We start from the raw sequence: 12,754 nt of genomic DNA on the forward strand, positions 1-12,754 counted from the left end.
ATTGCTTTTTAGAAACTTTATTTTTCACAAATTTACTTTTTTATTAAAATGATTGTTAACATAGCACTCTCTTTTTTGCACTAGTAGAATTAAGAACTGTACTCAACCTATCTCCTCCACTCTCTGTTTGAATCCCTCTTTTGATTTGGACTGGGGTCTGCTCTGTGGTAGAGTACTTATGCAGGAAGCCCTGTGTCCAAGCCCCAATTCAGGAAAAAAAAGTTTTTAACCTTTTAATAATGCTTAGCTAGTATTGATGCCTAATAATGATTAGCTACTATTATAATTATTATTACTTGAATTTTTTCTGATTATGGTCTAGAAAATCACCACTAGATGGGTTTTTTTTTTTTTCTCTTGGGGGGAAATTATAAGGCTCAGCGCAAAGAATTTAAAGGGGGTTGGGGGATGTATACTGGAGATCACACCCAAGGCCTCATGCATGCTGGGCATGTGCTCCACAACTAAGCTTTACCTTCTGTCCCAGGAGTTTAATTTTTGAAAGGTCATTGATATTCAGCTGTGATTACCTTTTAATTGTCTCAATATAGAATAAAATATATTTCTTCAGCATTGTTTCTTGGTTTTGTTTTGGAGGGTTTAAAGAAGAGGTTTGATTTTTTTGTTTGTTTGTTTTGTTTTATGGTTCTGAAAATTGAACCCAGAGGTTCTCTACCAATGAGCTACATTTCCAGCCCTTTATTTTATTTTTATTTCTATTTTATTTCAAGATAGAGCCTCACTGCATTGTCCAAAGTGGCCTGAAACTTGTGATCCTCCTGCCTCGGCTTCCTGAGTATCTGGGATTATATGCGTGTACCACCATACCCAGCTACTGGGAGAGCTTTTTAAGAAAGCTCTGGGTTCCACCTTAGAGCAGTGCTTCTTAAACTTTAAAGTACAAATAAATCATAGTAGCATCTTGTTAAAATACTGGTTCTGACTCCGTAAGCCTAGGGTGAGGCTTAAGAGTTTGTTTTGTTTTTCTTTTTCTTTTCTGCAACACTAGGGACAGAACTCTGGGCCTTGCACATGTGAGGCAGTATTCCACCTTTGAGCGACACCCCAAGCCCAAGATTCTGCATTTCTAAAAATGATCACATTTTGAGTAGTCCCCAAATTCTTCATCCAATACCTATAGAATGGAGCATATTGTGGAAATTTCCTAGTGTGTTCATTTGCCTAACAAATGAAGTTTGATAATCACATCCTCTGATCAGAGCTGTGGTATAACAATGCCTAGGTATATATTAGAGCTTTTGGGTTGTTTTTTCCAATGCAGTAGTCCAAGCACAGTTCTGGTATCTTTTTCTTTTTTTAGTTCCTTTAAATTCTTCTGATATTCCACTTGTTGCAGTCTGTTAATCCTGCTATGGGCTGAATACATAGACACCTTATCAATATGGCCTTCATTATTCACCTTATTAAAATTGCATTATCTCCCCATATTGCCCATCTCTCTTCCCTGCTCCTTTTTTTTTTTAATGCTTTTTGCCTTTAATTTTCAAACATACAGGCCAAGTGGCACATGCCTATAATCCCAGTGATTTGGAAGGCCAATATAAAAGGATTGCAAGTTTAAGACCAGCCTGGACAATTTAGCAACACCCTATCCCAAGATAAAAATAAAAAGGCAGAACTCCAATTGGTTCAACATCCCCAGGGGAGCTGAACAACATCCCTAGCCCCCATTTTGTTTCTGTTACATCTTTCTTAACTAGAGTAAACAATCAGTTCACTGCTTTATTCCTAGCACTTTGATTAATGACTACATGGCACATAAATGTAACTTAACAAATATTTACTGAAAGAAAAGATAAAATGCCTCATAATAAAATAGATACTGTTTAAAGGATTGAGCACTTACAGTATGTGAATACATGAACTCTATAGTTCATTGTTGTTTGATGTCCTCTTGCCCTTATTTGCAAAAGTGATGTTCTAAAGAGAAATCTAAAGATAGAACTGCTGACATTTTTTAAATGAGGTTAGTACTCTCTATTTTAACAACCTAGTATTTTATGGAATGCAATCGATAGAAATTATTTCCACTGTTTGATTAGCTAGAACTCGTAAAATTATTGCCTTCCCATAGATGGAAGGCAGCTAATGCTGAAAGTGTGAGTTCACAGAACTAACAAGTGAAAAAGAACAGGAAAAACTCTTCTTCCAGCATTCTGTAGATAACTCAAACATTCAGACATCAAATTTCGCAATAGATCAAAAGGCAAAGGTTTTATCAAATGAACTCAAGCTTAATTTTTAAAAATACCACACAACCCATGGTGTTCTCACAGATAATACTTTATACCTTTCTTCTATAAAAATCTTTGCTGGCTATTTCCTATAATTCTTTTGAAAGAGGAAAAAAGCCATAAGATAGCACTTTTATATATAAAGTTCAAAATAGGCAAATCTAATCTTCTGTGTTAGCAGTAAGTTTACTTGAGGAAGGCCAGTAAGTAGGAGGGGCTGGAGAGGGTTTCTTATGCTTAAGGAAAAGTGCTGCTCGGATCAAGTGTGGATACACACAGATGTATTAAAGAAAAAAATTCTTCTGGCTTCACTTACAACTTTGCATTTTTCTATGTCATATTTCAAAAACAATTTACATTAAAATTTTTTAAATAAGAGTTTAGGTTTATAAGCATTTTATAAATGTTTATTTTATTCCCACTTACCCGTAGCTGCGGAACTTTAGATGTTCTTAAAATTAATCATTTCGTTTGGCTTTATAAGCTTTTTTGTTTTGTTTTTTATTTTTGGTTCTGTAAACTTAAGATATGTTGAAGTAGTGAATTCTGCTTTTACAATTTTACACATAAAAGTTTTTTTTCTTTCCTCAGCAAAGAAAGAATAATAAGAAAGTACGAGTGACAGTGAAGCCACATTTGCTATACAGAGTAAGTTCCTATCAAAGAATTCAAACTAGTTGCTTTTGCTTTAAAAATGTTTTCAATATATTAGAGAAACTTTTAATGAGAATTAATGGCTCTCTTCTTTTCAGCCTTTAGAACAGCAACATGGAGTCATTCCTGATCGGGATGCAGAATTTCGTCTCTTTGACCGTGTTGTAAACGTGAGAGAGAATTTTTCGGTTCCAGTTGGCCTTCGGGGCACCATCATAGGAATCAAAGGAGGTAATGTCTCAATACTTGATAAGTCTTTAGCTATACTTATATGGTAATATAAAGCACAAATTTGTGTGTTTTTCATATCTAAGCAGAAAAATGTATATATCAGGAAAAAAATCCTTTTATGTTGTAGCTTTTGTGAAATTTTTTTTTTCCTTCTACATTGTATTTGTCAGAGAAAATTCCCCCTTTTTTTTTTTTGCCTGTGTAATCATCTAAGACATAATTAAAAGAAGGGGAAGTTGAGATGGGACTGTCAAATTTTGCTGGTTTATATTTATCACACTGAAATTATATAAGATCTTTAGGGTAAACATATGTTTTTATAAAACTAAGAGGAAATTTTCATAACTTTTCTTTAAATTTTTTTTTTTTTTTTTTGGTACTGGGAATTGAACCCAGGGGCACTTAACCACTGAGCCATATCCCAACCCTTTTTCGTATTTTATTTAGAGACAGGATCTCTCTAAGTTGCTGAGGCTGGCTTTGAACTCTTAATCCTCCTGCCTCAGCAGTCCCAAGCTAATGGATTACAGGCACTGTACCCAGGCTTTAAACTTTTGTCTAATCTTGCTCAGAGCTTTACTTTAATTTCCATTGTAATATTTAGGATTCTGTGAAGAAATAAATAAACATTGCATTGTTTACATTTGAAGATTGGGAATTAAATTTGTATATTAATCTAAATTTTATATCGATAATTAAATTATATAAAACAGACCTATCAATCTGTTGAACAATAATGTGCATATAGTTAGCATTACTGTACTGTATACTTTAAAATGGCTAAGATGGTAAATTTTATGTTTTTATATTGTTTTGTTTTGGTGCTAGAGATTTAACCTAGGACACTGTGCATTCTAAGTACTTGCTCTACCACTGAGCCCTATGTTGTGTGTTTTAACCAAAAATTTAAAAAGGAGATGTGGGGGATGGTACACACCCATAATCCCAGTGACTTAGGAGACTGAAGCAAAAGGATCACAAGTTTGAGGCCAGCCTGTGTAATTTTGTAAGACCCAATGTCAAAGTTGAAAAATAAAAAGGGCTGGGAATGTAGCTCAGGGTAACATGCCCCTGGGTACAATATCAAGTACTGGGGAGTTGGGGGGTGGAGGAGAGAAATAAAGGAAGAGAAGAAAAAAAAAAAAGGAGGAAGCATCTAAGGTTCTAAATGTGTCCCAAAGAGATACCTGGAGTGAACAACTTTATGGAGCAGATTCCAAAAATAGCCCCAACCTGAAACAGCAAATCAGGTGCCCAGGGATCAGGATGCTTTGCAGCACTGTCTCTCCATGACCCAGGCACTCAACCACTTGGTCTCACCATCCCAAAAGGAAAAATAGGCAGGCCACAGGCATATTCAGTATCAACGGTATGCCACATACTTAAATATTTTGTACTCAACCTTCACAACCACCTGACAGATGGATATTATTTCCTTACCTGAAAGATTAAACAATTTGCTTCTATTTACATCAATAAGTGGAAGAGCTGTAATTTGGCTTAGTTTGCTTAATTTAATGGTCTCAAGTTCCATCCATTTTCTTTTTTTTTTTTTTTAATATTTATTTTTTAGTTATCGGCGGACACAACATCTTTGTTTGTATGTGGTGCTGAGGATCAAACCCCGGGCCGCACGCATGCCAGGCGAGCGCGCTACCGCTTGAGCCACATCCCCAACCCCATCCATCCATTTTCTTGCAAATGACATAATTTCATTTTTCTTTATGGCTGAATAAAACTTCATTATATATACATACTAAATTTTCTTTATCCATTCATCCATTGATGGACACCTAGGCTGTTCCATAGTTTGGCTAGTGTGAAATTGTGCTCCTATAAATATGGGCAGGCATGTATCACTGTAATTTTTTTTAGGATAAATACTAAGGAGTGGTACAGCTGGTGGGTCATATGGTGGCAGATATTGTGTAGTCTTCTCCACAGATATAAAACTGGTTGAATGAAGAGCAACTGACTGATTGATTGATTGATTTTAAGGAATTGGCTCATGTAGCTATGGAGACTGGCAACTCCAAAATTACAAGCTGGGAATTCCAGCAAGAGCTGATTTTGCTTGAGTCTGGAGGTAGATTTCTTCCTTTGGGGGATCCCAAATCTTCTCATGACTTTCAGCTAATCAGATGAGACCCACACAGGTTATGAAGAGTAATCTACTTTGCTCAAAGTCTGCTAACTTGAATGTTAGTCACAGCTTAAAAATAGTTTCACAGCAATATCTACATGAATGTTTAACCAAACAGCTGGACACCACAGCCTAAGTTCACAGATGAAATCAACCAACATGAATATCTTAGACAAGCAACTCCCAAAGTGCACTACTTTCTACTGTACATGAAATAACTTTAAGTAAAATAGGGCAGTTCATTAAATAACATTGATCAGTGATTCTTTTATATTGTATTTTCATCCTAATTATTTTCTTAAGAAAGACTCTATTTGAAATGAGCCCTGACACCGCACTATGCTTACTTGTAACAAAGGAAAGCAGGACCAGAATTCAGCAAGAAATTAATTACATTGTTTTCATCTTTTTTTGTTGTTGTTGGTACCCAAGGCCTCACACATGCTAGGCAGGTACTTTAATACTAAGCTACATTATTAGCCCTTTTTGCTTTTTTTTTTATTTATTTTTGTTGTTGTTTTAGTTGTTTTGTTGTTTTTTGGGGTACCAGGGATTGATCACGGAGCCACATCCCCAGCCTTTTTTTGTATTTATTTAGAGACGGTCTCATTGAGTTGCTAAGCGCCTCTCTGTTGCTGAGGCTGACTTTGAACTTACCATCCTCCTGTCTCAGCCTCCCCTGCGGTGGTGGGATTATAGGTGTTCCCTACCTGCCTGGCTTTTGTTTTGTTTTAAGACAGGGTCTTGCTAAATCGCCAAGGCTGGCTTTGAACTTTTGATCCTCTTGCCTTAGCTAGCTTCCTCAGAAGCTGGAATTACAGGTGTGCTTATTAGCCTATTTTGCAGAAATCAACAAGATGATTTTTAAAACCTATATAGGATCCAAAGACTCTGGACTAGTCAGATCAATTTGAAAAAATGACAAAATTGAAGAATTTCTACTACCTGATTGCAAAATGTATAAAGATTGAATAGTGGAAAACAGTGTAGATTGGCATAAAAACAGACTGTGTGTAAATTAGTGGAATAGAATTAGACTCCAGAAACAGACCTATACGTTTATGGTCAATTGTTTTATAGTGAAGAAATTAAATGCACCTTATACCTTCTATAGAAATTAGTTAAAATTAATCAGAGACTTATGTAAGAGGTAAAATTACAAAAACTTCTAAGAAAAAAATATTAATAATATAGAGTTTGTTAAAGATATCTTAAATAGCACATAGAAAGCCTGAAATAGAAAACATTGATCATTTGGATTTCATGAAAATAAAAGATGTTTTCTCTTCAAAGACACTGCTACATAACAGATATGGTAGCACGATTCTGTAATCCCAGCAACTCAGGAGACAGAGACAGAAAGATCACAAGCTGCCAGACAGCTTTGCAAAACCTTATCTCAAAATTAAAAGGGCTGGGGATGTAACTAGTTGTAGAGCACTTTCCTAGCAGTCACAGGACCTAGGTTCAATCCCCGGTACCAAAAAAAAAAAAAGACATTATTACAGAAATGAAAATACAAGCCACATACAAAGAAAATATTAGCAAACTGTAAATCCAACAAAATACTTGTGTTTAGAATATGTAATTTTTACAACTGAGTAATAAACAATTCAAAATTTAAAAAAAGAATAGCTGAACAGATATTTTACCACAGAAGATATGTGGCAGAAACATGAAAAGATGCTCAAAACCATTCGTCATTAAGAAATAAAAATTAAATCCATAAGAAGAGTTGAGGATGGAGCTTACTGGTAGAGTACTTGCCTACCATGCACAAGGCCCTGGATTTAATCCCCAAACCTCAGTACAAAAAAAAAAAAATTTTTTATTGTAATGCATTCTACTGTCTCATATAACAAATTAAATTTTAAATATTAAAATATTTAATGTTAAATATTAGCAGTAAAAACAAAACAAAACTGTTAGCAGTATTGTGGAGTAACTGCAACTCTCCTACATTGCCAGTGGGGATATAAAAGATACGGCCACTTTGGAAAGTAGGTTTTTAAAAAAGCTATTAAACATGCATCTACTGTAAAACCCAGCTGTTCCACAGCTGTTCCATCCCTAGAGGCTTACCCAAGGAAATGAAGGCTTAAACAAAAACAAGGTCTCATTCATGAATCTTTGAAGCAGCTTTGTATATAATGACCAAAAAACTGGAAATAATCTAAATGTGCATCAACAGGTGAGTGGTTAAATAAATTGTTAGATACCTGTACAATGAGATATTTCTCAAACAATAAAAAAGAAAAAACTACTAATACATGCAATGAGAATGACACTCAAAATAATTATGCTGAAAGAAGCTAGACAAAAATTCTATGATTTTATTTATATAAAATTTTAGAAATACAAACTAACAAACTAACCTATTGTGACAGCAGACTTTTAGTGGTTTCCCAGGGAAGGAGGGTGGGGATTACAAAAGGACACAGGAAACTTTGGGAAGTGATTTTTTTTCCAATTTATTATTTTTTATTTGTTCTACTTAGTTGTACATGACAGCAGAATGCATTTCAGTTCATTGTACACAAATGTAGCAGAAAATTTCAATTCTCTGGTTGTACACAGTGTAGAGATGCACCATTCATGCATCATACATGTACCTAGGATAATGATGTCCATCTCATTTCACCATCACTCCTGCCTCATAATTCTTCCCCATCCTCCCCGTTGCCCAATCTAAAGTTCAGGAATGGTTATATATGATGGCTTCATAGTTAATGCCTTATGTTAAAACTCATTAAATTGTATTCTTTAAATATGGGCAATTTATCCCATGTTACTTATACCTCAGTAAAGCTGTTTTAAAAAAAAAATGTAACCAGGTACAGTGGTGCCCACTGTAATCCTAGCAGTTCAGGAGGCTGAGGCTGATCATAAGTTTGAGGTCAGCCTTGGCAGGAGCCTCAAAATTTAAAAAAAAAAAGAAGAAGAAGGAAGAGGACTAGGTACCTAGCTCAATGGTACAAAACCCTTGCATTCAATCCCCAATATCCAATAAATAAATAAGTGCATTCTTTACAACTAGCAATTTCACTTCTAACCTAGGGAAGGATATGGTTAAAGGACAGATTTATACAATGTTCGTGATAGCAGTGTTTATAATAGCATTGCTATCTGTGAGATTCATTCATGTGTCTTTGCGTTTATTCTGTTTTCTAGACGCACAGTATAACATGAATGAATCTCACAGATACAATGACAAAAGAATATATTGTCTATGATAACATGTATATAATGTTTCAAAACTTAGAAAACAGTACACTACATATCATTAACATGTGTACACGTGTAGTAAAAGTATGAAGAAATGCCTTTTAGCTCAATGTTAGAACACTTGCCTAGCAGCCCAAGACCTTGGTTTCGATACCCAACACTGAAAAAAAAGAAAAAAAATATATATATATAACAATCATAACTGTCAAATTGAAGATAGTGGTTACTTAGCTGGGAATTGGGGTATAGTGGTCTTCTCAAGCACTATATTGTTACATGTCATTCTTCACATCCAGAATATTTTATATGGATTTCAAAAATAGCTTCTGAGCACTCTAAAACTTATCAATGATTTTTCATTATATGATTTTAGTCTCTCTCTCTCCTTCAACAGCTAATAGAGAAGCTGATGTACTATTTGAAGTATTATTTGATGAAGAATTTCCTGGAGGCTTAACAATAAGGTTTGTATTTCCAAATAATGATTTTATTTTGTGACTATGTCCACGTGGCCTCGGGTTTTACATTATTTGTTTGTATGTCCACAGTTTAGTTCATAGTTTATGTAGGATACCACACTTACTACACAGTATATCATGGTGAATAAGGCAGACATGCTTTCTGCCCTCATAGAGTTTGAATTTTATTGAGATAATGAAGCAACTAATTACAGTATTAATTATTTAATTAAAATGTAATAAGAGAGTGGAAGGAAAAATAAATAGTAGTTAATTGGCAGAAGAAGGAACAGTGAAGAGTGCTTAGAAAGACAAAAAAAAAGAGAGCATATATAACAAAGGATATTTATGGTTAAGTAACTTGAGGAGTAGAAATATCCCTTGAATTCAGTGACTTGTAAATATTTCAGTAGAGTGGTGGACCTGACTGGAGTGGTTTGAGGTGTGAATAGCAAGTGGAGTGGAGACAGGAAATGAAGGTAACACTTGAGAAACCTGACTAGGAAGGAAAAGAGCAATAGAACAGGAAGGTAGCAGGTTTAATGAACTAGGTTTGAATTGTTTTTGATTTAACTTAAGTAAGACTTGAATTCATTTTGAGAGCATTCTAACTCAAAGTTTAAAGTTTATGGGAAAGATCATGATGGTATAAAGGCACCATGGTGTATTAGAAAGTCTAAGCTCTTTCACTTAAACTAACCTTGGGTAGGTTAGTTAAAAACATCTGACCATCAGCATCCTCTTTCACTAGGTTATTATAAGGATAAAATAAAATCCTGTACAGTTTTCCTTTTGCTCTTCTAAAATCAACTAGAAGACTAAAGTGAATCTAGCTCAGTTTCCTCTTCTCTTCTGTTTTGGGTAATTAAAAATTTTTAATTATTCTTATTTAACTGCCTGACATAAACTCACAATCTTCAATCTTTGTTCTAAATGGTTCCCTTCAAGATGCTATTATTATCATGTTAAAACTCAGATATTGTCTGGGTATGTAACTCAGTGGTAGAGTGCTAACCCAGCATGCTCTTGGCCCTGCAGTTGATCCCCAGTACCACAAAAAAAGAAAAAGAAACCTGAATATGCTTGCTGCCCAAAGACCTTTCTGCCTATACTCTTCAAATGCAGCAACAGAATCTGGATCCTTATTTGATTTTATTTTTCATAAAAATGTTTGATTACTAGTAACTTTAGCCAAGTAACCTTTGAAAATAGTTTTAGTCTGTTTTTAGGTTTTTCCTCCCAGTGTCTTTTTTCCCTCTCCTAGTTAAGTGCAGTGGATTGCTTGACTGATAGAGGGCTATGTAAAAGATTAACTGCCTGCAGAATACTGATTTTCATAATATGGAATCTTTGCTAAGTGTAGTTCTCATTAAAATTGGTATTTTATAGCAACCTTGCAGTTAAAAAAGTTTCTTATAAAAGAACTATATACTTTTGCTTGGTGTGGTGGCACACACCTGTAATCCCAGTGACAAAAAGCTGAGGCAGGAAATTCACAAGTTCAAGGCCAGCCTCAGCAACCTAGCAAGACACTATCTCAAAATCTTTTTAAAAATGTAAAAATGAGCCAGGCATGACGGTGCATGCCTATAATCCAGTTTATTACTTCTTATGATTGATTGTCTACCCCCAAATTATTTGATTCTTCTCCCTAGCATATTTAGTATTGTTTCCTTTTGATCCTGATAAACCATTTTACTTTTAGGTGCTCACCTGGTAGAGGTTATCGACTACCAACAAGTGCCTTGGTAAACCTTTCTCATGGGAGTCGCTCTGAAACAGGAAATCAGAAGTTGACAGCCATTGTGAAACCACAGCCAGCTGTGAATCACTATAGCCCAAATTTATCAGTTTCTGCCTCACATTTAGGAGGCCTCAACCATTCTCCTCAGTCACTTTTTGTTCCTACTCAAGTAAGTCAGTGTTTTAACTTCTCTCCATCTTCTTTACAAAAATCACAAATCATGGCAGACTTTCTAAATGGAAATTTAATTTGACTTAGTTTTCCTTTTTTATTTAAAAAGTGTAGTTCAAATCAATTTCAAAGTTGTTTTAAAATAGTAGGCTAATGAAGAATGCTGTTACTCAGCTCATCCAAAGACTGTCAGGATGATCACAAGTTCAAGGCCAGCCTGGGCAATTTATTGAGACTGTCTCAAAACATAAAATTTTTAAGGGCTGGAGATGTAGCTTAGTGGTAGAGGTTTTGCTTAGGAAGCAGAAGGTCCCTGGGTTTAATCCTTATACCACCAAAAAAAAAAAAAAGAAGAAAGAAAGAAAAGAAGGAAGAAGAAAAGAATTCATGGGCTGGGGATGTGGCTCAAGCGGTAGCGCGCTCGCCTGGCATGCGTGCGGCCCGGGTTCGATCCTCAGCACCACATACAAACAAAGATGTTGTGTCCGCCAAAAAACTAAAAAATAAATATTAAAATTCTCTCCCTCTGTCTCTCTTTAAAAAAAAAAAAATATTAAAAAAAAAAAGAAAAGAATTCATTCTGCTGCTATTAAATTAGTTTTATTAAAAATAAAATACATTAGGGCAAGGATCATAGCTCATTGGTAGAACACTTGCCTAGCACGTGTGAAGCACTGGGTTCAATCCTTAACATCATATAAAAATAAATAAAATAGAGGTATTGTTTCCATCTACAATTTAAAAACATATAAAAAATAAAACTAGATTAATTGAAAGAATGAACTTAAGAATATGTTTTTTATGTTTACTTTTTAAATTATTTAAATTTTTTCTTATAATCTAAATGTCCTATGCTATCTTCTATGAATGATAGAAATTGAAAAGTTCAAAGGGAAGTCACATTTGTCAAAAGCAGTTTTTAAGTTCCCACCATGTAATCCATGGATGATTTTCTTTTCTTTTTAATAACTTTGTGTTTTTGGTTTTTGTTTTTTTGTTTTTTTAAATGTGGTGCTTAGGATCAAACCCAGTGCCTCATCCATGCTAGGCAAGTGCTCCAACCATGAGTCACGACCCCAGCCCATGGATGATTTTCTTAATCTTTCTGGACACAAAAACTGAGTTATCTTTTCTGAAACATTGAACTGTATTTAATTAATGGCCCCAATTTTTAGGCTTAAACACATTTTTTTAAACCAAATAATACATATATATTGTAGACTAGTTGGAAAACATATAATTAGATAGTAACAAAGGAAACACAAGCAAAAATCTTTCAAGGAGCATAGGTAACTGCTATTAAATTTTGGAGCAAGTTTTTTCAGAATCTTAAACTGCATTAAATCAATTTAATTAAATTAATTATAAATTAATAATTTATGAATTATAATCATAAATAATCAAATTATAAATTTATTTCTAATTTATAAATTAATAGATAGTTTCTAAATTTACCGAGATTACTTTATGTAAAGTAGAAATTTTTAAAACAAAATCTTTAGATGTTTGTATAAATGAGATTATATACTAATTTGTTAGAAGGGAAAAAAGCTGTTGGTGAGATATTGAGTATAATCTTTGTTTTTTAGTTGTTGATGGACCTTTATTTTATTTATTTTTATGTGGTGCTAAAGATAGAACCCAATGCCCCACACATGCTAGGCAAGCTCTCTACTACTGTGCTACAACCCCAGCACAAATATAATCTTTTTTTAAATTTTTTTAATTTTATTTATTCTAATTTGTTATATATAACAACAGAATACAATTTAACTCATATTACACAAATAGAGCAGTTTTTCACAGTTTACACAAATTAAATGGAAATTTAATTTGACTTAGTTTTCTTTTTTTATTTAAAAAGTGTGGTTTA

At 34.1% G+C, this 12,754-nt stretch overlaps 1 protein-coding gene across 1 annotated transcript in view; it reads left to right on the forward strand.

The window, feature by feature from the left end:
• Xrn1 (5'-3' exoribonuclease 1) overlaps positions 1-12,754 on the forward strand; it is a 113,160-nt gene that overhangs the window by 69,621 nt on the left and 30,785 nt on the right. The window contains exons 28-31 of the mRNA XM_048794506.1: positions 2,847-2,903; positions 3,008-3,140; positions 8,903-8,972; positions 10,672-10,879. Coding sequence (XP_048650463.1) covers positions 2,847-2,903; positions 3,008-3,140; positions 8,903-8,972; positions 10,672-10,879 — 468 coding nt within the window. The remainder of the gene's footprint in view (positions 1-2,846; positions 2,904-3,007; positions 3,141-8,902; positions 8,973-10,671; positions 10,880-12,754) is intronic.

Source organism: Marmota marmota, unplaced genomic scaffold, assembly GCF_001458135.2.
Source record: "Marmota marmota marmota unplaced genomic scaffold, marMar, whole genome shotgun sequence".
NCBI classification, from domain to species: Eukaryota; Metazoa; Chordata; class Mammalia; order Rodentia; family Sciuridae; genus Marmota; species Marmota marmota.